Source organism: Betta splendens, chromosome 5 (genome assembly GCF_900634795.4).
Source record: "Betta splendens chromosome 5, fBetSpl5.4, whole genome shotgun sequence".
NCBI classification, from domain to species: Eukaryota; Metazoa; Chordata; class Actinopteri; order Anabantiformes; family Osphronemidae; genus Betta; species Betta splendens.
In genome coordinates, this window is record NC_040885.2 from 7633538 (window position 1) to 7659884 (window position 26347).

At 43.6% G+C, this 26347-nt stretch overlaps 3 protein-coding genes and 1 long non-coding RNA gene across 7 annotated transcripts; 2 read left to right on the forward strand and 2 right to left on the reverse strand.

The window, feature by feature from the left end:
- The first annotated feature begins 7782 nt into the window (after positions 1-7782).
- Positions 7783-9672, forward strand: msx1a (muscle segment homeobox 1a). The gene is made up of 2 exons (XM_029152234.3): positions 7783-8347; positions 8497-9672. The coding sequence occupies exons 1-2, from the start codon at positions 7915-7917 to the stop codon at positions 8913-8915; spliced, it is 852 nt and encodes a 283-aa protein (XP_029008067.1). The 5' UTR covers positions 7783-7914; the 3' UTR covers positions 8916-9672.
- Positions 9673-15024: 5352 nt separating this feature from the next.
- On the reverse strand, positions 15025-16494 carry LOC114855532 (cytokine-like protein 1). Of its 3 annotated transcripts, none has more exons than XM_055509059.1 (4): positions 16211-16494; positions 16066-16107; positions 15743-15886; positions 15025-15672 (listed from the first exon to the last, which is right to left on the reverse strand). In XM_055509059.1, the coding sequence occupies exons 1-4, from the start codon at positions 16355-16357 to the stop codon at positions 15562-15564; spliced, it is 444 nt and encodes a 147-aa protein (XP_055365034.1). In that variant the 5' UTR covers positions 16358-16494; the 3' UTR covers positions 15025-15561. The 3 variants fall into 3 exon arrangements, with proteins under 3 accessions (XP_055365034.1, XP_029006589.1, XP_029006588.1); XM_029150756.3 differs by having other exon boundaries at positions 15025-15663; positions 16066-16110; XM_029150755.3 differs by having other exon boundaries at positions 16066-16110.
- A 293-nt stretch (positions 16495-16787) lies between these two features.
- Positions 16788-26123, reverse strand: LOC114855527 (limbin-like). 2 transcript variants are annotated; one of them, XM_029150747.3, is made up of 23 exons: positions 25614-26123; positions 25452-25521; positions 25173-25306; positions 25028-25084; positions 24728-24902; positions 24548-24648; positions 24394-24459; positions 24134-24268; positions 23687-23826; positions 23095-23419; positions 22644-22883; positions 22268-22443; positions 21720-21879; positions 21416-21592; positions 20993-21285; positions 20719-20893; positions 20038-20172; positions 19708-19935; positions 19311-19543; positions 19121-19208; positions 18829-19004; positions 17574-17666; positions 16788-17342 (listed from the first exon to the last, which is right to left on the reverse strand). In XM_029150747.3, the coding sequence occupies exons 1-23, from the start codon at positions 25821-25823 to the stop codon at positions 16931-16933; spliced, it is 3999 nt and encodes a 1332-aa protein (XP_029006580.1). In that variant the 5' UTR covers positions 25824-26123; the 3' UTR covers positions 16788-16930. The 2 variants fall into 2 exon arrangements, with proteins under 2 accessions (XP_029006580.1, XP_029006581.1); XM_029150748.3 differs by having other exon boundaries at positions 25173-25282; positions 25614-26122.
- Positions 21494-23882, forward strand: LOC129604123 (uncharacterized). The gene is made up of 3 exons (XR_008694778.1): positions 21494-21631; positions 21728-22470; positions 22722-23882. It is a non-coding gene; the product is annotated as an uncharacterized LOC129604123 (long non-coding RNA).
- Positions 26124-26347: the final 224 nt, after the last annotated feature.

Genomic DNA, 26347 nt, shown 5'->3' on the forward strand with positions numbered 1-26347 from the left:
GCTGGTGCAAAGCGTACAAAAGCACGTCTTTATGAAGTGTTAGAAGCTACTGGTGTTTTAGGCACCACTTAAAGGTGCACTGTAAAAACGTGCCAAGCAAATGGCTTGTTACGCTTTTACTGTCACACCTAACGCTATTCATCTGAACCAAAGTGAGGAAACCACTGCACGAGAGGCAGCAGCGGCGGCAGCCGCGCGGCCTTTAAGCTCAGAACCTGAACCAGAACCAAACCACGTCTTCCCTCTCGCGCACAGCGCAGATCCCTCCACTCGCTTCACTTTCCTCCACACAAATCCACCCGGCGCTGACAAACTAAATACAAGCAAAAGGCCACGGCCATAAATAAACAGCAGAATTTGTAAGGCTGACTTTTGCAATTAGGACAGCGACAGCAAATATATATCTCGGAGAAACATTTTAACGAGCTTCTGCTAAGCAGCCGCGCTTTCTAAAAAGAACACCCCAATAACGGTTCATCACTCCGAAACTGGGTGTAGAGAAGACTCTTGGGAGTGTGAGATATTACCCTGTGCTCAGAGATGGCTCAGTAAAAAAGCTCTGGGCGTCATAAAACCTGAAGGCAATTAAATATGGCCATTTCTCACCCCGGTTTGTAAATTCTGTAACAATTAATCTGCCCAATTTGATTATGAACGGCACAAATTAAACAATAAAGACCTGTCTAATGAGGGATTAATTATGGGTAGCAGGAGGGTAGTAGGGCTGAGGCAACAGCCATACGTCAGTGTCTGCCGCAGACAGCGCAGGGCTATAAGGAAGACAAAGAGGCTCCTCGTCCATGTGGTCCTGCACTGATAGGGCCCCTCATCACAGATCCGTAGATCCACGGTCCATGGAGCCCATAAACAGCTGGGCCATAATTGAAAGTGCCAAAATCAATAGCGCTGACAGGCCTTAATTAAATTAAATATGTCACCCGTAAGAGAGGGGTGGGGATGAGGAAGTGCTGCTGCTGAGTGAGCTCACTGTTTAGGGCATCTTTGGTGTGTACTCATTATGTGTATGAGACAACACCCTAATGATTTTGTTATAACCCGACACGCAGTGACATCATTAAGCAGGCGGCGGTAAATCAAGGTCTTTGGATTTTCGTCAGTTGACCACACAATACAAACATATATTTATCAACATGATTTTTAAATTGTAGTTTACAGGGAACTAACTAAACTGAGTTGGTCGTGGGACTAGTGGAATGACTGAATAACAACAAACAAACATGCTCCTCCTTCACGTGTAACAATTACATCACAAGTTAAACTAGCTACAACATCAACATCCACTCGTGAGTGTGTGGACGGAGCGTGCTCGTCTGTGATGTCTCGGCTCGTACATTGCTAAGTGCCTTGAGATGACCTTTGTTGTGAAATGAAGTGAATTGCGTCTCCAGACAGAGGCAGGCTGCAGCTGCCTCCATCCAGGACAGACGATGCAGATGAAGGCCTGTGCACACATCTGTATTCACAAGTGTGCCCCTCGCTGCTTCTGAGCTGGCTGCTACGACAGATAGTCGCGAGTAGAAGAGACTCTGCTGCTCAGTTGTCGAGGAGAGAACCTAAGACCGAAAGATTCCAGGGGATGAACGCAGCGTTTATGAAAAGATCATAGACATCTGCTCAACACCATCGGCGGTGAATGCGTGAGCTGCACGGTCTTACGATGCCCCTGGGCTGCAGCTGATTGGGGAAAACTTCATTTCAAAAACGGTGAGAAATTTATCTTATACCTGAATAAAATACAGTGGCTCATTACACTACATTCTTTCATTCCACTGAATTAGTGTGACTCTATTAAATTGATTGGTGGCTGTTAATTCATTTACCTGTGTGAATGCGAATGCGTTCCTGCTGCAGCCTGCTGGGTCGGAGCGCAGCTGAGCTGGCCAGCCCCATTACAAGCAGAGGATGCAGTGCGTTCAGGCTGATCCCGTTGGCCACAGGGGTGCACGGAGAGGCAGAGGACATCACCTGCGTGAAAAAAAGCCTCATCATTTCAGGCTTTGCCCACATTTAAAGGATTAGGCAGTCAGAGTCAGCACAGGGTCACTGGTTAGTGGGTTCGTGGGTGGAGGCAGGCTGAGCATAGGGGCGGGTTAGATGGGATGGTAATGGAGTGGGGGGGGGTGAGAGGCTCAACCCCCTCTGGATAAACTTGAGTTGCAGACTGTTGAGGCTTGTGAGATTAGGATGGAGCCAGGTCTGCTGCACTGCGATCTGGAGGACGGGGCTCGCAGCGGCTCCCATCCACGGTCCAGCTTCCCAGACCAGACGAGCCCCCCAGCTCTGCCCCCCTTTGTTGTTTTGGTTCGCTTTTCTTTGACCAGATCTAAAGCAGGAGCGACCAGGCCACAATGACGGCTTTAAGGTTTTGTGGAGCAAGGTTTATGTACATGGTGTCACTGCGAGGGCACGGCAGAGATTTGCAGCAATTTTTTAAAATGGCCAAACCACACACTGCTGTCTGAACCTTTATGGTTGTTTTTCAAAATCTATTTGAAATGGATATAAGTTTTCACAGAATTAATTTCCAATACAGTCAAATTTTGACTAAACTTCATAAACATGGGAAAAGGATTATGGTTTGCCACAGGAAAAAGTATATTATATAAAGTAGCATATAATGACATGTTGAATTTTTTAGAAAAAATAAAAATAAAAAGTATTTAATTCACACTTAAAATTTATAAATAAATATCGGAAGCATTTTTCAATATGGTTATTGTTATAATTGTATTATTATTATTATTATTATTATTATTATTATTATTATTATTATTATTTCGTTTTTAGTTTTTAGTTTTTTCTGATTTAGTGTCAGAAAAATAACTTGTTTTTAATAATACTGAGCATGTTTTCATTATTCCTGCAATTTGTTTTGACAGATGGGAATATGGGAGAGCGTTGTGAGGCGCCACATCATTTACTTCATCATTAGGCATCTTTTTAATTCCCACATAACGATTTGATGCTAAATCTACCGCTTGTTACGCGCTTATTAGGCATTTCATTTAGTTTCTAATCAACAAACGCGCTAAGCGTCTGACAGAAGCCTAAATGATGCACTTATCTGAATGAATCCCATGATTTGTCATTAGTTAATCAATCCATTTGGATGGCCTGTATCATATTAGCCAGGCCAGCGATTTGCAAATGATTTTAGTATGCTTCCGGTTTAATGGCGTGAAAAGAATCAACGGACGATAATTCAATTTCACACCAATAGCTCGGGTAATTGAGATGTCTTTGATTGAACGACTGACGGTTGTAAATTTTAAAAGCTGCAGTTTTATCTAAGTTTTACAGAGGAATGGGCAGCGGGCAGAAAAAACTGATAGCGCCGCTCACGATGAAATTATTTTGACTCTAAAGTCATGCAGAGGTCAGGGTGTGAAGAATAGCGATGCTATCTGGCTGGGTCTCCGCGTGTGTGCGTGCTGGAGGTCATGAATCACAGTAAATACATTTAAATAAGAAATTGTATCAAAGTATAAATGTTTTATACAAATGCAGCATAAAAAAAATTGTGATATAAACCTGGAAAATAATAATAATAATAATAATAATAATAATAATAATAATAATAATAATAATAATAATAATAATAATAATAATAATAATAATAATAATAATAATAATAATACATGTGCTCGTTTATACTAAAAAATATTGCTTTGATTTTAAATAAGTAGCAGAATAGCACAATGATGACGACTCAGACATACTAAAAATTAGTAGCCCATCCAAAAGTCCCTACGTGTATTTTATTTTTTTCAGTTTAAGTTTGTTTCTGCGAATGATTTTTCTCGCCACACGAACGGGGCCTCGCGTAGACCCAGCGCTTTTTTTTATTCGGCACATAAATATTGAAATAAACTGTGACGCGCTCACAGGTGCGTCCACTGCCGCGGGTTTAACGCGCCTCAGCCAATCAGAGCGGAGCACCGGGGCCGTCGCGTTATCCATCGATCTGTCGGAAGGTGAATCGCGCTGTCGGACTCGTTAGACAACGTTACTCCGACCCTCCACCGTCGTCTGCTTCGCGTCAGCGGCAAAGGAGGGCTGGGAGAACGAAGTTTACCAGACACCCTTAAATCATCATGCATCATTTCCGAGTGATTTTGTAACAATGACTGGCAAACGTGGCTTCTGAAGACCCTCCTTAAACAATGTGCGCCCCCCGCTGAGCTGGCGACAACCAACCTAAAAGTAGGGGTTTTTCTGGACGGCAAGAGGGGTTTTGTCGTCACCGTGGGACACATTCATGCTGCTGTCAGCCGGGTAAAGGTGAGAGAGATGAATGGGGAATAAAGTTCACCAAGCGGAGGACCCGATCGACGTAGAGGAGTCTTAATACTACTTACATTTCCTTCTTCTTCCCACGAGATGTTTGAACACTGGCTCGTTCATGTTTGGAGTCTTTCTCTCCGAGCTGCTCTTTGCTGCAACTCAGGGAGGCTCAGACTGTTGAGCTGCTGCCTCACACTGAACTATTACTGGGTCTCTAAATATATCGAGGCTACCAATAAAAGCAAGGAATCACTTATATTTTAGCGGAATTCTTTTTCGTATTGACCCAATGCTTGTGCGCTAAAAATAAAAACAAGTCGATACTTATTTTGAACAACAATTTTATGAATAAACAATTTATTTATGACAGGAGTTATATCACAATGAGTATTTTTTCAAATGTATATCATGTTTTATTCACTTCCGTATTTTTTCCACCTCCACTATTTTATGACCATGACATTTTAGGATTGAAGCATCCCAATCCCATGCAATAAAAACTGCAGGCATTCTGTCTGTGACGGTTTTACCGGATGCTTGCAGGCTTCAGACGTCGAGGCGTTGGACACATCCACCTGCCAAACGGCCTGCGACCGCCGAACTGCCGGCGGACCTGTGAGCCAGAGTGTGAATGGCATCTTGAAGCTTAAATGACCGTGAGGCATTGTTACTTACTGGCAGCAAAGTGGCCCGATCCGCCTGACTGCGCTAATTGCTTTGAAATAGGATACATTATGTATAATTATGGAGACCTTGGGTTGGACTGCGGCTGTTTCTTTCATCTCTATGAGGTGCATCATAAAGTCACTATCAAATGAATTTTAAATCACCTCAGTGATGACATAGAAACTCCAGCTAACTTTAAAAAATATATATCTATCTCTTTTTGAGCGAGTTATACTCACGCATGCGGAGTCACTGTCCCCAGACGAAAGTGGGCTAAACTTGCACCAAGTGCAAATATTTAGCCTGAGAATGCCTTTTGACATTCACGCTGCCTTTTATGTCTCTACAGTCCAAATTGACAGCCCCCGCATGAAAAGGGTTAAGACAACTTTCAGAGGAGGCAACAATGGGCCTTTGTGCGGAGTCCCTGCCTCCTGACTGCGAATCAAAGGTAGTTTATAAAGTTAAATAAAGGCCCGATGAGCTTTACAGTTGTTTTGTATCTCCGTTCAGCCCTCATTTGTTGCCTCGGGATTTAAATAAAACGGTATGGTAATCGTCTTCTCCAAAGCATATCAGTCTTCTCAGGGGCCAGTGTTTGGGATGCTAATTGCCAGCAACATTGTTTTCCGTCACCACTGTCTTTCTGCTCCCAAGGCAAATGGATCCATGCGCGCACTCAAGTTGTAGATGTAGATCGAAAGCAACCAAATGTCAATGAGAAGTGAGAAAGTGGAGCGTGGAACCAACGGGGAGCTTCTCGGCACTCTACAAAGTGTTTTGTCATTTTTCTCACAACTGACAAATTTATTATCTCCCTGAAATTAGGAAACGCTGATGTGCAACATGAAAGAAACGCACTGGCATGAACCACAGACCTGCGGTGTTTTGATGGACGAGTCTCACGCTCACGTCACCGAAAAAAAAAAATCAGCAGGCCGCGCGCCGTCGTCGCACTTAAACGGCGCGCGCTAACGCGTCACATCTGTGCATATTTGCGTTAACGCGGACTTGTTCAACGAGTTGGTGTTGGAGGACGGGTTGAGCGTTTGGGCCCCGAGCAGAGGGGACTTCAGATGAACGCACGAGCCCGGAGACTCCGGTGACTTCAAAGCTTTGCGAGCAATTCCACTCGTTCCAGTTTGGAGAGTTTAAGTGTTTCCAAACACGTTACGGCTGCACGTGGAGCATGCGCGCTACCTGCGCGCGCACACACACTGAGGAAATGATAAATTAAGGCTTGTATCCTTAAAGCCCATAAACTAAGAACCAGGTTATCTGCGATGCAAGGCGGCAGTTAGGAAACACCTGTGCGCGCCAGCCGGAAATCACCTGAGTTATGTAGTGAACTTAGAAGATCTCTGTCTACATTTAACAGCCACACTAAGCAAAAAAACAAACCATTCACCTTATCAGCTGTAAGGTAATACTTAATGAATGTTAATTGGTTGTTATGAATATATTCAACATTCTGTCACAGGAACACTCAGCGTCATGCGTCATGGCTTTCCCTGTGATCCCGGCGGTGTTTCTGTTTCCCTTCCTGAGCTCGTACAGTAGCCGTGAGGACGTGGATTAAACAGCGGTCACTTCTACAAACACCTTCGCACAGATCTGGCCTGTTCTCCGCCGTGTATCTGGGGAAACACTCGCACCAAGGAATCCTTTTCAGCTGCAGCGGCTGTGAAAGTAACCAGTGGGCGCTGACCTTTTCTTCCGAGGAGCCTGCTATCACCGACACTGACGCTCATTTGAATAGATGGAAATGGCGTGCGATCGGCTGAGAAAAAGCTAATTTTTCAGGCTGAATGGCTCAGTGTCCCTGGGCTAGGGCGGGTATAGAGGAGGAGGCGGTGCTGCGCCCTCGGTGCGGGTTCAACCTTTTCAATAGTCTCCCTAAAAGTCGAGCGCTTTGATCCAGCCGCTGCTGGCGCCTAAAGACAACATAACTTGTCTGCCCATTAAGGAGACTGACAAATCGTGACAGATTGTTTATGCTTGGCAATTAGCGACGCAGACGCTCGCCTGAGAACTGACTACACCGCAAAAGGTAATCATTTTTTTTTTATCTTTAAGATTTGTGAAGATTTGTGTTTATTGCAACAGCATTTTAACTCGGATTGGAACTTTACGCACGCACTGAATGCGTCTCCGTATCCAGAGGGACAGGAAGACGCAGCAGCCCCTGTTTGCAGCGCGAGCGCATGCAGGTAAATCAGTGACAGTTGCTGGCCGCCTTCGCCCCCAACGCCACATCACTTCTTTACTTTAATGGACGCAGTCAAAGGGGGACAATCCCAGCGATCCCTCCCCTCAAGCCCGATAATTACCCCTAAATGACTTCGAGGGCCTGTGTGTTGCAATCTGATTAGAGCCCCGCAGCCATCAATAAACATCGCGCTGCGAGAGGTTCACGACATCAAGAGGAGCAGTGAGCTGTTGTGCGGCCGAAGTCGTCTTGTGGGTCGATTTGAGTAAACCTTGTCCAAATGTTTGCGCAGGAGGGTTATTTAAAAGTTTTAAACGTTAAAGACGGGGGATAATAATAATGGAAGCGATACGTCAATCACTCACTGATAATAATTACTTTGAGTGCTTTGGGCTAGAACGTTATTTGGGGTTTAGTCTTGATGAAACCATGGCTCATTAAGCGTTCGCTGTGTTTATGTTTATCTGAAGTTGGTTGTAACAAAGTATTGTTAACTTTCCCTGTGTGTGTGTGTGTGTGTTTTTTTCTCTTTCTGTCACACAAGGTCCAGCCCACCGCGCCCTCCGATTGGCCGCCTCGCGCCCCACGCCTGCCTTATTATAGCCCGCACGTCAATTTGGTCACATAAACATGAGGATACCGTCACCTTAGGGCGCAGCAACTTTTTCCCAAGCTTTTTCCGCGACGCACGCAAGAGTCCGCTCACGTTCCCCACGAGTGCCCGCCGGACCTGTATGGCCCCATCGACCGCCATGTCAGCTTTGACCGCGGCCCTGAAAAGCGAAGACCTCGCCCCCCGCTCGGTCCTCGTCCACAGAGGAGACATGCAGACCAGCCTGAGTCCCGCCGAGGAGCCGGGGAAGCCCAAAGTCGCGATCCTGCCCTTCAGCGTGGAGGCGCTGATGGCGGACAGGAAGCCCACTCGAGACGTGCCGTCCCCGAACAACGCGTCCGTGGCCGGCACGTCCCAGGCGCTGGGGAAGGGCGCGCGCATCGGCTCGTTCGCCAGTCTGGATACGTCCGTCCCCGCGTTGCCCATGAGCTCCGCTTATTCCGTGGGCGAGATTATGAGCGTGCCAGAAGACGCGCTGATTAAACCCGAGAGTCCGGACAGTAAAGACAGGACCTCGTGGATCCAGAGTCCGCGATTTTCCCCCACGCCTCCAAGTAAGTGCGATTTGTGACGCCACGAATAAAGAAAAACTAATGTATTCAACTGCTCGTCTCGTTGTTTTGCACGTATAAACGTGACGCCTGGATTTAGTGCCGTGAATGGAAATCCGGGGTTCTAACTGAGATGTTTTGTCCTCCTGCAGGAAGGCTGAGTCCTCCTGCGTGTCCCCTGAGGAAACACAAGACTAACAGAAAGCCCCGGACCCCCTTCACCACGTCCCAGCTGCTGGCCCTGGAGAGGAAGTTCCGCCAGAAGCAGTACCTCTCCATCGCCGAGCGCGCGGAGTTCTCCAGCTCCCTCAACCTGACGGAGACGCAGGTCAAAATCTGGTTTCAGAACAGGAGGGCGAAAGCCAAGCGGCTGCAGGAGGCAGAACTGGAGAAACTGAAAATGGCAGCGAAGCCCATGCTGCCTCCGGCGTTCGGCATCTCCTTCCCTCTGGGCGCGCACGTGCCCGCGTCCTACGCGGGGTCGCACCCGTTCCAGAGGCACTCCCTGCCGGTTTCCCCCGTGGGACTGTACGCCGCGCACGTCGGATACAGCATGTACCACCTGGCCTGACAGGGAAGGCGTGGGTGACGGGCTCGCGTGGGACACGCAGGGAGGGGGGGGGGTTTCGGGCCGCTTTCTGCGGGGGAAAAAAAGCGGCGTGGACAGGTGAGGTGATGCTGTAACGCAGAGGCGTCCTGTCGTAGCACAGACCCCCTAATGAGGACCTCACACGAAATCACCCGGCTGCATAAGTCATTTAACCTCCAGTACTTTCTTCCAGTGGACTTTGACACTCACCGATCAACAACGCGTTGAACGTAGAAATGTAATTTCAGGAGTGAGCGTCGGACTAAGCGACTGAGACTGACATTGTTGCGGTGCAGGGGGGGGGGGGACCTGGTGACGTCACAACTGGACAGTGGAGCGTGGACGAGTCGCCCACTGCGCTGCTCTCAGCCAGGTAGAAACTCGTCTGACCAGGTTTTATGACAGCAATAAAGAGACGAATGCGCAGCTTCACAGTTTGCACCAACAGTCTTAGGCTCGGATTCCACCTCTGGGCCGTCACACGGCGATGACCGTACTTTACCCCTAATGTTGTCCGCATTCCTCTCGATGCGGACTTCCAGCGGGTTACTAAATGCTCTTTGTGAACTCGGAGAACCACAGCATTTGTTTTTATAACAGCACTGTCTGTTGTTGAAATGATTCCCTTCGCAAGGGATACGTGTACTGTAAAATAATGTACATTTGAAGAATATCCTCATTTATATTATGAATATATTTGTGACATAACTTAATAAATTGTTTATTCTTTTTTCATTGAGACGTTGTTCGTTTTGATTGACACTTGCGTGGTGCGCGGAGTTGAATTGTGAGGTTTTTTAGCAGGATACGGGAGGAAAAACGGCGAGGTTTTTTTTAACTCCAGTATTTTAGGCTGCAGTGAGCGAGGATATAAAACATGGCATGATTAAAATAGACTGTGCACTTATTATTGTAATTTCCGCTCATGCCCATGCTCGGTCGCGCAAAGCCCACCCTCTGGTTACTTCAGCCCCGCGTGGCGGCTGAGAATCCGAACTCCTTTCTTGTTATTTGGACGCGGGGCTACAGCTGTTGCCCATTGCAGTAACCTAAATTTCGCTGGCGCCAGAGGTGCATGGAGGGGGCGGGGATGGGGAGGACAACCAGTTGTGCTGCCTTCAAAAACACAGCGATAAATATCGGAGGCTGCCTCTCTGGGCTAAACTGCTTGTAAACAATCCACCAGAGTGTCATTACGGGGCGTTTAGTGTGTAAAATGAGCCAGTCGACACCCTGTGACGGAGAGGAGCCGGTGTCAGGGTCCACTCGACATTTACACCCTTTTCTGCTTAAACACAATAAGAAAGTATTGGGAGGATTCTGGCAACAGGAAGCGTTCAATGACAAAACAGGGATCAGATAGAAGGCGGCAGAAATGCAGGCGGCCTCTGAAGCGCCCTGCTATTCAGGCAGGGGTTAAATCAGAGTAAAATAATTGCTGTAATGAGCAAAGGCAATCTGCCGCAGACGGAGGCCGGCTCCAGCGAGGCTGTAGCTCCAGGCAAGGCGGAACTTTTATCATTCCTGAAATGTCAACGGGGGACTGGGACGGGCACCGCTGCTCCTCACTGCTCTGTGATTTCCTGACAAGCTGCTGTCCCGAACGAGGCTCCAAGAGCTGTGATTTATTTTAGACACACACTTTTTTTTTCCACTGTCAACGCTTATTTTTTGCAAGAGAATATTTTATATGTGTCTGACATGTTTTAAGGTGTTATCGGGTGCTCGCTAGTCTTTATTTGAATGTTTTTTTATTTATTTATTCCGTGTATTTTTTTCTGGCAATCGCAGCGGCATTTTGAGGCATGACTTAATACATAATCCCCGACAATAAGTTGAAATCACACGGATCAGCGCTCCGTCTGAAAAGAAGAGAAACTTGACACAAAAGAGCCAGAGGGGATCCGTCCATTCTTTAAAGTCTTTCATTCTTTTGTCGCCCGCTTTCTATCTCGCCAGGAGCCAAACAGAAAACAAAACTCACTTGTTTATATCAGCCAAAAAGATCACAGAGGAGCGTTTGACTCCGTGGTCAAACCCCTTGATCCCCAAGAAAAGAAGATGGGTGAGAAGCTCGGATAAATGGCTGTTTGAGAAGAGGAGTCAGTGGATTTTAAGGGGCTTTTAGCCTCTGCTCCTCAGGTAGGCTTTTGTTAATTATTGCAGATTATTGGAGATGGTTAATGGAGCAAACAACAAAACTAATGCTTATTTGTTAAGTCGACGTTAAAAAATATCAGGCCTGAGAACATAGAGCTCAGCTCAGCAGATGATGAGATATGAATTCATGTGTTTTGCCTTTTGTTCCTTTTTTATGTTCCAAAATTTTTTTTGCCTTACTTTAAATTTGTTTTGGTAAATATTTATAGATTTTATAGGGCTTTTCCTCAAATTTCTCCCAGACAATGTGCTGTCAGGGGAAATTCATTCTGAGACTCAAGTCTCAAAAGCAAATATATATTAGTCTTATTTATAAGTTAAAACATTCATACTTCATGCACAAAGCTTAAGATAATTATATTTTAGGCATAACTCAAAATATTAAAACATATATTGATATATTAAATTAATACTTAATATTTTATTTGAGTTATGCCTGAATGAGCCTCAACCAACCAAAGGCTGAGCAATAATAACTCCAGAAATAACTTATGATTCCTCTGAAATATCATCATCATACTTTCTCTTCTCATTAGGATTAGGTCTTTTATTAAGCATGCACAGAGCTGATTATGGAAATGGATTATTATAGATTATTTTAAAAAGGCAAAAGTTGAACTTTAAGTGTGTGTGTGTTTTTTTAATAACGTGTTAACCCTGAGCTGTTATAGAAGGCGAGAAGACCAGGATGTCAAATGGCCCCAACAAAAAATATTTTTTTATATAAAACCTTAATAACCTTTCCCACCTACACGCTAGGCTAAATATATAGTAGACTATTAATAACGCAGCATGCATGTTGTAAATCACAGCAGAGATAGCCATCATCACCAATATCTTGTGGCTGACTTTACTAAAAAAGATCCATAAAAGTCTCCTGCAGAAAACCAGATGTTCTCATAGAAATTTATAGAAATATGGCAGCAATGTTTAAAATGAAATAGCAACACGGAGTCAATGTGGAGACCATCATACAGTGAAAGCCCATTTTAAAGGAAGTATATAAATACATTATGTTTAATGTAGCAGAGACCCAGCAGGCCTTTACATGTGGAGTCATATGAAAGCGCTTGGTAAATATACTAAACAAAACACAGCTGTTCACCAACGAGCTTCTAAAGATATTTTTTCCACAATAATTTAATCCGATCGAGCTATTTCTCTGAATAGAACCTCAAAAACGCGTTCAAACACTTTGATTCATTCACTATGTTTTAATTAATGAACAATTGACCTGTGGCGTCCACGAGAGGGCAGTGGTGTCGTTTTATTGCATTAACGTCAACAAGATTATTATCACTATTCAAAGAATTGCTAATTAACCATCCGTACCTTGAACCCGATAAACTGTCTAGATTCAGACGTTGAGTCGCGGACGCCCTCCTCCTCTGTCCCACGCGTCAGTCTGTTTAGGATCAGCTAAACAGACGGCTCGAGCTCCTATAACGCATCCATCCACAATCACATTAACTCAGCAGCGAAATTACAACAACAGCAGAGACTGGGCCAGGCATCTATTGGAAATTAAGGAGAAACGTTTTCTTACGAGGACTAATGAGGCAACGTTTGTTTATAGACGCAATAAAAGAGCGAGATGTGATGGAAAATGGCCTGAAGCCTCCATAAACCAAACTGGATGGCGAACGGGGCCTTTATTGTAAATAGGTTCTGATCTGTCCTTTACAAGGTCATTTATTTTAACAAAGCAGAGAATGATGACCGTGCCCCCACAGCGAATGAGCTGCGTTTTACTGGGCCTTGGTTTCGGTTGCCAGTGTGACCAAACACAAAGTGGTTTAATTACCTGACAATGTTCTGTTCTCCTTTTGCCTTAATGATAGAAAATGACGCGCTTTCTGCGGCTCACGGATGATAATCCACAGGCGCAGGCATTAAGCATTGGAGCCGCACAGAGGTCAGTGAACTAACGCCGAGACGTCCAGGCCTCATGGTTCAGGACTGCGACAACTTAACACCCACTGCCACCTAGAATAAAGTACAGACTGGAAAGTTATTAGTGAATGATTAGTTTGATTGTTACAATCCACACACTAGATTGTTTCGTTACCACAATCCAATATCCTGCTATTACGCACGTTTAGGGAAAACACCCTAATTACCGTAATTACGGTTTAACAGCATTGTGCCAAGTTTGATGAAGCTGATGAGTCCGCCACGTTGTTTGTTTTTTTTTTCCCGTTCATTCTCACGGCAGAACCTTTGCAGAAAAGGTGAGTGGCCGATAGTGAGCTTGTAAAAGAGATGTTCTGCCGCCATCCTGTGGCCGATCGGGACACTGTTGGACACAAGGGATAACGATATTCATAACAGACCTAATGCTTATGGAAAGCTAAAATCAGAAGCTGGATCTTCATCCATTTATCCATCTTCATCCATCCCTAATCTAAGCACAGGACAGCTCTAGTACCTCCAGTACCAGGTCTTTATTTCACTTCACCTAGTAAAGTAGGTGTCAGTGATACAGTGTACTATTGAGTCATTAGGACATGATCAGGTCTTCACTTAAACATTACTGACATTAAAAAAAATATTTACCAAAACTTTGTAACTTCCCTTCCAGTGAGCTGTATAAAAGAGTTATTTGTGTCAAAGTTATAAAAACTTCATAAAATGTCAAGGTATTTTTGTAACTAGGTTGACACAAACAGTTGCAAGTTGTAAAAGTAAACACAGTAACGTTGGGAATCCTGCACAACCCAAACAGGACGTGGCTGCCAGAGAAAACGCACATCATAGCTTTAGAGTGATCTATCGAAAACAGGTAATTTACTGTAGTGTAAAAAAGGTTGAAGACAATGTCCCAATATAAAACGTGGGTGGAGACTTTAAGTGACTTAAACCCTCTATTTAGACGTTTCACACACTGTGATGAAGTGCGTCTGTCTGGTCCTTCAGCGTCCATCCAGCCCTGATAGAATCCTGCTGTAAGTCTGAGGTTAAACCAAGTTTTGCCCGTCAGCACGTCATCAAATATACTGTAACTATAAGTACTCAGTGCTGATGAATGACTAACCCTAATGTTTGCTTCTGGTTCTCGCCTTACACCTCACCAGTCTGGATCACGTAGAAACTATAAAAATCTCAACCTTTTTAACAAACACACTTTCAGATTTGTAAAACACAAAGCCGTTACATCACACTGGATCAACCCAGCAGGCATTTCATTGTGAATAATACAGTAGTTTAATCAACGTCATATTATGGTTGAATGACCATTGGATTATGTGTTGATTTTGAAAGGTGAATCAACGTTTATGGGGAAACAGTGATTCAGCGTTGAGTCAACCTTAATCAGCATTCAACGTTGTTTTAATATTGCATCAACATCACAGCATCATAACTGACATTATTTCAACCATATTTTAACATTGAAGGTCAGTTGTGTGCCTGCTGGGACGTGTATAACACACTGTGTTATATCCGCCCTGTGCTCCTTAAGAGGACTCTTGATGGATTGCTAAATGGCAGGAAAAAAACACTACAGTATTTTGTAAGCTAAAATGTTAGCGGCCATTATTTGACCTATTACTGTATGATAATGGTAGAAACACTCTGTACTACCAGCAGAGAGCAGCAGAGGCCACGGATAGCATCAGATGTGGCTGGACTCCAAAATAACAGACAGAAACATTAATTTGTGTCTCATTCAAAAGCGTAAAGCCACACTTCCTTATTAGAAAGGTCAACATTTACGTTTGCTGAATGCAAAAAGTGTGTGGACGCGAGTAAAAAGACACTGGGCACCAGCAGCTCATTGCTCACATTTTCCAGACACAAGGCTGTTGATGTCCACTCTGAGCCGGTCCACACAGAGTGGACATGGTCTGGTGCTGCCTCAGTGGAAATGCTTTCAGGAGGCAACTGAAAGTCTGGCTATTAGTGCAGAGAATAAAGAAGCATGAACAGTCAATAGATATATGACGAGAATGTTTATTATACAACTTGAGACTTAAACTGGCAAATAATAAACAGTGTAGTCTCACTAACGTTTCAGTGCCTTTACCTTAAGGAGAAGCACTAATCTAAGAAAGTGAATAATGTATAGACATTTCTCACGTGACACCTTCGACCACTGCGAAAAAGGCTTGAAATCTCTGCTTGACGTTCTGTTATTCACACCAGGGGTTATAGCGACAAAACATTTTTCTCTTAATGACCCGCAGACTTTTGACTGGCCCAGTAGGTAAACAGCGGTTAAAGCCTGGCCCAGAAGCATCGTTTATTCGTTTGTTATCACAAGGTTTTCTTTGGCATGACTGGCATTTGGCTAATTTCCTGTGGAAAGTTGTGTGTGGAATGTGCGCGCACATGTACACGCTGACATGAGTCTGCGGCTGTCGGAGCTGGGTGAGGCGGTGAGAGCGCGCTGTGTCCTGCCACAGTGAGTTAGTGTGTGTCCTCTACATACTGCCCATGTGTCGTACTCTGAACGGAGCACGCCCGTGGCTCATCTGTCCTCCTGCAGCAGCTGAAGCCTGTCCTCTCCATTGTACGGGTGGCTGCGTCCTGTGTCGATTGCCTCACAGTCGTCGGATAAGAACACCAGGTCCTGCGAGGACTGAGGACACGTCAGCAACCAGCAACGTCAGATTGAAAAAACAAACACTACAGACTTCACACGTTCTCACCCGGTAACAAAACATGGTGATGATTCTGTACAAGATTTGGACTTTTTGTCTCAGCATCATCATCCTGCGACGTTCTTTGCAGACTGGATTCTGGTTCAGTATCACATAAAGGAAGTCACGAAGTTTGGCTGTGATGCACGAGTTCTGTAGACATAAAAAACACACATGGGTAACAGTCAATCAATCAATCAATCAATCAATCAATCAATGAACTTGTAAAGTGTCAAAAGCCAAAAGTCAGATGATTTCAATGGAAATAAAAATAACAGGAATCACAAACGTGTTAGTTAGAAATAAGCATCACACCATTAGTTTAAACTCACGTGCACATCAATGAAGATCCTAGGCAGCATTTCAGCGCACGTCTTCTGCAACGCAACAGACATTTATTAGAGAACCTCCAACTGGACTCACACGGACTTACAGCCAGCAAAGCCCCATGATACAGTCGCGCATGTGCGCGCTTACCGTGCGGCTGGAGGTGTGTATCGTGTCCAGCAGGACCATGACTTCTTTGCCCAGTTTCAGCGCTCTGGAGTAGCAGGTCGGAGGCGCGCAGTGCGACAGGCGCACGAAGCAGAAGGCGCACAGAAGAGCGGCGAATTCCAGCCTCATGTCAGACAGCTTGTACAGTCAACGCGCTATGAAGCAGTACCGACGCTGGCTTGCTGCGGTTTTATGGACGGAGTGGTTAAAAAAAATAGAAACGACGAGCGATGACGTGGACGCGCAGCAAGAGCGAGGAAAATATTTGGGGACTAACGCGTTTCAGAAAACAAGTCAGTGCTGCCAGGAGGCAGGAGCGACACGGCCTGCATCACATCCCATCCATATTAATGCAGGATTAATTAGTTTTATTCAGTGCAGTGGGAGATTGAGTCTTACTGGTACTGGTTAAATCGTCCCTTTATTTATAGAGGAAAACTCAACAGTAAACCAGCATCTGCAGCTTTGGAGATTTTGCTATTTGCTATTATTTTTCTGTTTTTTGTTTCAAACATTTTACTATTATGAAGTAACAGAGCAGAAATAAACAAGAAACAAGTTGAGCTGCCTTAGTTTAAAAACAACACTGTACATGTTTGACAGAAAACTAGCTCTTTTCTTTATAGCAGAGCTATGGAGTTCATTCTTGCACAGTATATATACAAACATGTATAAAACCATGTGCAACAACGTCTGCACATCTCAAGGTAGGTTTGTTGGAGCCACTGAACCTGACTTCAGATTGAGAAAATTCCTTTTCTTTTTCCTCTTGGGGACGTCCACGCTGTCAGGCAATTCATGTGCATCTCGAAAGACAAACAACCTTCCCCCAGTAGCGGGGCTGCTCGGTACAGTGCTGACACAGACTGAAGCCAGGGGCTCCTCTGCTGAGCTCTGTAATCGTTCATTCACTGTGTCTGTGGTCCCTACTTTCGCGGTGTCACTCTGCTGACGATCAACACCTCTGCTTTCAGTCATGGCTGGTTTAGAATCAGACTTTTGTACTCTGGTAAAACTATTCTCCCCAACCAGCACTGGCGCTTCATCTCTTGGAGCCGGGAGAAAGGACCTGGGGAGCAGTTTTTCCATCAGAGTCTTCATTTTTCCACGGAGGCTGTGTGATTTGGAAGACAAAGGGACCATTGTTAAGTGGGACTGGAGAGCGAAGCTGCTTACCTCATACATATGGTCAGTGGAAACCAGCCATGCAATTCCCCATATGAATGGCGTATGTCACTTCTAATGAAACATTTGTTTGTGATGTTTGTGGGAACTGTGCTACTAATTAGTCTTCACACCCTTCGTGAGGCAGCTGCAGCAAAAGGCAGAAATATGTTGAACTCACCTCTCTCTGTCCACAGAACAGCTCGGCATATTTTTATGAACCACATCATCCCTCAGCTTGACGGCAAGAAGGCGATTCGATCCCTCAGCACACCTGCTCAAAGACAAACCATGAGCCTGAGAGTGTAAACATGATACTAAACGATCCCTAGCAATTTGATGTGACCTTTGCCTTAAAGAGTCTAACTACAGTAGGTTTATAGTTGCTTCTCTTCCGAGTTATGTTTTCCAGCCCCCAGTTACTCAGCTACTCTAAAGAACACTAGAATTGTTTCTCTTATAAACACAAGTTAGTCTAAAAAGTTTTGAACTTTCTGCCTGTGGGTCTGAGTGCTACCAAGTATTGATGCTTATAAACACAAACCTGACAAACAATGACTAGATATGCAGGGCCAGTCGCAGTGTTTTCTAAACAGATACTTTTTAGATCATTGAGCCTGCCTTTCCAGATTTTCCATTAAAATATCCAACATGGTATGTAAAAACAAAACAAAAGATATCTTTCTTTTAGCAAAAACTAAGAAAAAGATCAGATGCCAAAAAGAGGTCATGCATGATACATTAGTCACCAGCAGAGCAATCCAAACATGTTCCATTTTATCAAGAAAAACAGGGAAATTAAATGATAAGTACAATTATTTATCTCACCATTTTGGCTTGGGGGAAATTTCTCTTTTGGAAACATTTTTAAATTGAAGACAATGCCTAGAGATGGTAGAGCTTCAGCAGGCTGCTTTGCAAATGCTGCTTTTATTTAAATCGTTGAAAAATATTACCCTAAACCACAGAGGTTGAATTGCAGGGACCTGTGTGATGTTGTAGTTAGGAGGCTTTGACTTGAATAACATGAACACAAGAGAATCCTGTATATAATACCCTTTGTTAATTTTGTTTTTCTCTGTCAGTGGAGTTAGTCTGAGTATTTTTCCCGATTATACATTTAAAATTAACACTATTCAGATCAATAAGCATTATATTAATAAGTAAAACTACAACTGACCATTAGTTACTCATGGTGGAACTTAAAACCTACAACTGACCATTAGTTACTCATGGTGGAACTTAAAACCCTGACCTGAAACCAACCTTTGAACTACTGCAGAGGGATTATTTTGTCTTTAATTCGAAGAACTTGGACCTGCAGATAACTTGCTCAGTATCCTGATTTATTTGTGTCCCTTGCTGTTTGTGCTGTCTAAACATGGATCTTCCAGAGAAGGAATTCTCCCCAGCAGAGAGATTAACCTCATGCTTACCCTGCGTGATTCAGCTCTGCAGACGCTGGGACTGATTGCTGTTTGCGGCAGAGAGCATCTATGATAGATAGAAGTTCGCTTTCGGGCAGGGTGGGGAGGAGGAGGCGAAGTGCCTCCACCAGAAACTCTGTCGACATTTGGTTCTGTTTCACTAGCTGAGATGCAAACGCCAGATCCTGGAATGAAAAGCAGGGCACAGTGCCACCTGAGCGCAGGTTTTTCCTTTTCCTATGGCAGTAATAGGTTTGTTATCAACACATATCTGGTAAAACACTTTTGAATGATGCATGACCTGGTCACAGTTTGCATAAAGTCTCTTGAGCTCCATTTGTTCCTTTAAATCTTCTGTGGCTTGATTGTTGGCAGTCATTTCTAGTAACCTGAAAATTCCAGAAGGTTTCAACACTGTTAAAGTTTATGGCCTGTGTCAAACCCACAAAACTCCTTAGAACTGCAGGGATAATGCTGACATGACAGCTCACCTCTCAGCCAACAGTGTGATGAGCTGGCCACACTTGTAGAGTGCCTCTTGGAGGATGGACCCCATTCTGCAGTCCTCCTGCAGCTGAAACACTTTATCTTCCTCAGTGGCATTCTCCCCCTCATCTGAATCCTCTCCAAGTGTTTCATTTGACCCAACTTTGGTCTTGCACATCTCCAGGTTGTCTAGTTCTGTCTTCTCATTCTGAAGCTCCTGCTCTGCTTCCTCTAGGCCCTGTTGTGAGATACACATTTAATTACTAAAAATCAACACAAAATGAGGTAAACGTAAAATTACATATTATTTGTTTCTGAAAACTACATAGTCCTATACAACTCACAGCCCATTAGCTACCTTTTAATAAAAGTAAAGTAATAAAGTTTTTAATCTGTGCCTACCGAGCAGTAACTCTGTATACTCTGAGCCATGTCTTGTGTCTCCAGGTTCTTTTTCTCTCTGAGGAGCTGAATCAGCATGCTGTGCAGGGTGACCATAGCTCTGGAGGTCTCCAGGACTTTACACCTTCTCTCAGCCTTCTGGTAGTGAATGGCAGCCATCTGCATCGCCACGTTGTTGGCTTGAGAGCGGAGGTCGTCCTCTCTTTCCTTACGCATCTCCTCTAACACCTGTAGAACGCATGGCTACTGTGAAAGTCTAGCACTTGCTGCGCTTACAAATAACATATAATTAAAATACTTTGATGGTCACTTTACACTTCACTTTCTAACCTTGTTCATGAAACCACTCTCCATCTCCTTTTCCCTCTCAAACAGCTGGATTCTGTCCTTGAGCTTTTTTTGGAAATGCATCACATCAGATGTGTCCATTTTCTGTTTGCTCTCGCTCTTGAATTGTGAATTTATCTGCAAAAATGTAAAGAGAAAATTTATATATTTTTATACATACATACATACATACATACACACACACACACACACACACACACACACACACACACACACACACACACACACATATATATATCTGCAGGCAGACTTCAAGTGCACTGCAATGGAGAATGGTGTTATCAGCAATAAAACCCACTGTGCGGAGCCTTCCGTTCTGATTAACAATGCACAATCATCTACCACTCAATTGAAGGTGATTACAGTGTGGTTTGCACTGGTGGTTACTAGAGAGCAATGAAGGCAAAATTATCACCAACATCATTGTCTATTGTATTGTGAGGACATATAAACATTTTTACATGATCAAAGCCAACAGAATAATAAAAAAAATACAATAAAAACATCCCTCTAGACTAGAGCCAAAACAACTGTTGACCACATACTGGTTTCAGAGTTGGAGCGAGGACACGTAGTTGTTACCAGAATCAGAAAGTATCCAATTTTCTGTATTGGGAGATTTTAGAGCAAATTCCAGAATTCAAGATGTGATCACAGGCTCACCATCTGTTTTTCATTGTCCTTTCTCCAAGCGGCTAGGGCAGTATGAAGTTTCATTCTGGAAACAGCGTAAGGAAGAACCAGGCAAAGGTCCATCACAGACAGACACTTCTGAAATTCCAGTTTCATTCTCAGCCTGTCGTCTTCGGACAGGGTGAGCTGGGAAGAGCACAAATACCTGGGACAAAAAGAGGTGAAACAAAAAGAAGAATTTAAATGGTGTGTTGGCATAAACCCCCTGAATTGTGATGTCTGCTGTGAATGTGGCATCACTCACCTGAAGAAAGATCTGCAGCATTCCCTGAGCTCCCTCTGCTCCTGCATCTCTCTCTCCATGGCATCCTGGAGAGCCTCTCTAGTGCAGCTAAGTGTGTGTAAAGCTGCCTTGCCTTCCTGGTGCAGCCTCTCCTGGCCCTGCAGGAGAGAGTTTGCTCCAGGACCTGATTCTGGTTCCACTTGCATTAGGGAGCATTGTGACCCAGGAGGCAAAAGTGACAGCACAGCTTGTGTTGCAGAAGGCTGGATGGCTTTGACTTCTGCTATGGCACCTTGGATGACACGCATGGTCACCTGCGGCATATTAAAGCAGGAAAATTAAACTAGTGAGTTTAATTTAACTAGGTGCCGTATTTATAGACCATTTCCAGTTTGAATTTGACATGAATGGTGATAAAAATTATGTATACTGTGACAGCAGCACCTTGCGTATGTCAGCTGTAGCCTCCTCGTCCAGATTGTTTATGAGCTCAGCTACCTCCAGGCTGTGAGCTGTGAGTATGTCCTGCCAACACCTGAGGTGCTGGGCTACTTCTATCTTTCCCTCCAGACCTTTGGACAGACCCGACAGATCCTTTTGTCTCTGCTTGTGGCGGCACAGCTACAGAGGGGTGGAAGCAGGATTGAATAATGATGACAAGTAAGTTTAACAAATGGCTTTTTCATAAGAAATGGTAAATAACAAGTAGGAGTAGATGGACTAAAACTCCAGTGTGTGCTTATTTTACCATTTCAGAGATGAGCTCTCTTCTCCTCTTGATGAGGCTACAGCGCATAGCTCTTCTCTCTTGACCCAGAGTCTCATCAAGTCTCTGCCTCGCCATCACCAGGTCTTTCTGAGCCTTTTCCTGTAGCTGGTCTATTTGCTCGGTGGGAAGAGTGCTCCCTCTAGTGGAAAGAAAACAGAATCTGTATCCTGTAACCCTGTATCCTCATTTGTTTAGAACTGCATACACACCTTACAATTAAGCTGCTCAAGACACCTTTCCAATGAATAGCTAGAAACATTTAGTCAATATAGAAAATTAGCACTAAAATGCTGTAATGCAAGTCTGTTCAATAGTGGTCATAAGTAAGCATATAGGTAAGAATTTTTTGTCTCTAAGTCGGTAGCATCAGTATATTTTTGCTACAGTTTCATGTTATTAAAAGCATCAAGATCCAACCTGTACTTCAGAGTTCAGTATGTTTACTGACAAACCTTAAAAGCATTTAAAGTTGTATTTAATGTAAGAATAAAGTTAGGTGTGAGGTTGTACCTGCACTTAGCACTAACCTCCTAATGTGAATAAACCAGCTGTCCAGATTTCTAGAGGTACTGGAAAAGATGTCTGTAATTAGGCTATTGAGACTGTGGAGACTGTGCAGCAGGAACTTCCTCTGTGCTTGCCGTTCAGACAGCACACAACGCTGATTGGCAAGGATCACATCCAGAACTTCTTCTAGCTGATCCTGGAAACAAGACATTATATAAAAAAGGTATTTTGTGTGTTTTAAAGTGGATTTATTTTGTTAAATGTCTAAATGTTTAATGATTTGCCTACCACAAAAATAATAATCATATGCTTTCTTGTTCATCACTAGAAATCTTGTGTCAAAATTTGACATGACATAATTTAAAATGAATTAAAAAGTAAATTGTGTTTGCTCACTTGACATGTAAAGTAATCATGCTGAAGACTTTTGGCTGTGCTCTTCTCCAATTCGCCCATCCTTGTGGCCTCCTCTAGTTCCTCTGCAAAGATCTTGTGGAGTTCCACCCGGCGCCACTCAATGATCTGTCTTTGGACCTTTGCTGAGGCTTCTTCATGTCGAACTAACAGTATGCGCTGGAGCCGACTCTGACTCAACTTGTGCAGCTTCTCCAGGAGGACACTGCACTGGAGGAGCGCCTACATTACAAAGGGTTTACAGCTTAGCTACAGAAGATGATAGAACTGATTACAGGGGAAATGTTCACATCCATAAGAATGTTCATTTCTTAATATTATTGTAAAGATAAATTACAAGGAAATCATCCGTTCCATTTTCTTCTCTATTTGAAATGTGATATTTTTGATATTCCAAACATACTTTTCAAGCAAATATGTAAGAACAAAGTACCTGTTGGTCTGCATGTTTACACAGCAACTCAGCCTGAGCTTTTTCAGCGGTTTCCCGGCAGTGCTCTGCTTCCATTTCTTCCCGTGTTTCCAGGTTACAACGAGCAGCCAGAGCAGCCATGCGGGCCCCTCTCTCTTCCTTCAGCCGACCTTCCATCCCCTGAAGCTGTCCGTGGAGCACACTGAGCAGCCTCTGCTGCGCCTGGGAGCTGGCCTGGCCCTGGTTCTTCAGGCCGGCCAGGAGCGAGGACATCACGTCCTTGTAGATCTGAATTCGGGTGGTTTCCAGGTTACTAGTGGCTCGCAGCAGCGTAGACATCTCAAGACTTGTAGAGATAGAAATTATAATAATAAATGTTTTTGTACTTTATCAACAGTTAAAATAATTATTGAAATGAACTCAAACTAATTAATGAACCCATTAATCTATTGCAATACTTTCAGTTATTGCACATATAAACACACTCATGTTAGTTGCAGCTAATCTAATTTGTTGCAAGTCACTGTCCCATAAAATTATTTTAAACCTTATAGGGAAAGTAAACATAAATCATGTAAATGATCATGTAAACAGAAATCACTGGGTCACTCACTTCTCCAAAGCCTGATACATGTTTTGGGGGTCTTCCAGTACCATGATGTCAACCATCTTGTCTTCAAATGCTGCCTCCTCTTTAACGGTCTCACTTATGTTGCAGTCTGCATACTCTGGGTCTGAGTCACCTCTGTTTCTCTGAAGCGATAAAATTAACATAACTATTTGACATACAATAAAATATTTACACCTACTGTATGGTCAAGTAAACTGTGACGTTTTCTAGGAAAGTTACATTTACAAGAAACAAAGCTGTTCAGTGAAAACACTTTGACCTACAAACTACTGACCCTGAACAACAAGCACACATTCAGCAGACAGCTCATGCGACGTCTTTATAGTCTTAGCCTATTAACATTAAACCTGCGAACACATTAACATTAATCTGACCCTGTAACGGTTGCATTACAGTTGACCTTGATTTACATAGCACAACTTGTGATACCCTTTGGTGAAGAAGGTTCAGCCTGGTTCTGGATGTTATTAGGTTCATTGCAATAAACCCAAACAGCAGCAGCACCAAAGTGACACAGAATCCAGCAACAAATCCAGCAAAATGAACTCCATGGTTAGGATATATCTGAGATGAAGAGATAGAGAAACAGAATTTTACTTAAACTGGAATAAGATTTGTTAACACAATTAATCACAGAACTGAAAATATCATTCAACATGTGTCTACTAAAACTGAAACTGTCCACTTACCCTGTCAGTAGAATTCACCCTTAGTGTTAGATTAGCTGTTAGTGGACCAAACATGCTGACATCATTCTGTGAAGTTAAGACAAATAAAACTCTAATATCAAAGTAAAATTAGAAAATATAGTATTTTGGTTATAACTAGAATTGCAGGCACTACCTGTGAGGCATTGGAAAAGGTGAGAAAAGCTGGAAGGTCCATAAGTTCACTCTTGTGACTCCTTACTTGAGCAGTATAGTTGACAGCAACCTGAGACCCAGCTGTAAAGTTAATTAAAATACTGCGCTATTTAATATGACAGCACACATGTAAACATGAATTTTTAACTACCATACATACCGGACAGTGAATCAATGGCAAATGTCTGGTAGCCTTTTTCTACCACCCTGCCTTCAGTTTTAAGGGGTATTATTCCAGAAATTGAGTCCCGGATAGCAACCTGAGACAAATTGCTGCCATTGGTGTGAATCAGCAGGAAAAACATCAGCTGTGGAGGATCAACATCAAGCTTCACCTGGAGACGTGTGATTAAGCAAAAGTATGAGAGAATGAGGTTGATCATCATCACGGTCGATTTAAAATACCAACATATGTTGCACATATACATAAAATAATGAATTCAACAATAGGTTGACGTACAACTGCACATTTGCGGAATCTGACTCCAAATGCAGATGGATGGGCCACACTCTGAACCTGTAGAAAGATTCAATACATTTCATAATGACTAACTGTTAATAAAAGGAAACAATAATACTGGTTCAAAGCTAATGTAACAACGTACCTGAGGCAGAGTGTGGCCCAGGTTGTATCTGGTTAGTGTGCTTCTGGGGCCACGCCGGGACACATGGGTAAATAATGTGTAGAAGGAGGGTCTCCATGGAGGAGCATGAGCTGAAGAAAAGATGGACACCAAAACTGTAATAATTATTTAGTAAGAAAAATTATCTTTTACGTTTGTTTGTTAGATAGTTACATGTACAAAACAGACAATGGTTTTGTATATGTGTAATGTAATGTATTTTTATATTAGTGATGTTTAAAAATACAAAAAGGAGCAGACCATCCTTCCTAATGTTTCTCACTTTCGCTGATCTCCCACCTCGGTTGTGTTGCATTGCACTCGAGAGGCTCTGAGAAAACAAAACACAAGTATGCTCACACACAGTTATAAGAAGATAAACACAAAAGTGAAAGTGTGTTTGTGGACATAAAGACTACTCACCTGCGTTTTCTCAGACAAATGATGCTGTAGTAATGTTGAATCCCGAGAAGTGCCGTCTTCATGCTGACGTCCAGCACCGCGCACCGTCTCACCGGCACGTCGAGTCTCACGACCGCTCACATCGTTACAGCAACGGGAACAAAGCGACGGTGGAAAACAGCACCACACTAGGACGTTTAAGACGTCTACGTATCTAAGAGGAATGACCATAACGCGACGGAGGGTGCGGGCAGCATTCGTGGTGTCGTCCCGCTCTCACCGAGGGGAACCGCTAGCTAACGGCGCGCCTGGTTTCATGACGGTGCCGCCGTTACGGTCCGCAACGAAAACGTCCCAGCGGCTTTTTTACAGCAAACATCTATCGCAGAAACGTTTCTGGCGCACAGAAACATGTTACTTCTATAATAACCAGCGTTACTTTAAGAAGAACTAACGGCGCCGTTTCAAAGGCTTATAAACGAACATACCGTTGATGAACAACTTCGGAAAACATTTCCAAAACTTGAGGAACGGGAGTCTCCTCTACAAGTGACAAGAAACAGAATGTGGATATTTGTTTCCGGTCATAACTTTCAAACTAAAAGAGATAAGTGTGTGAACCTGGAAGTTGTTGGAAATTTGGGACCATAATGCATATAGAAATGCTTAAAAAGTATTATATTTTCTGGAGTTTGGTTTATATTTTATTGACTAAGTTCGTGATATTACTATTATGGGTTGCAGTATTTTTTACC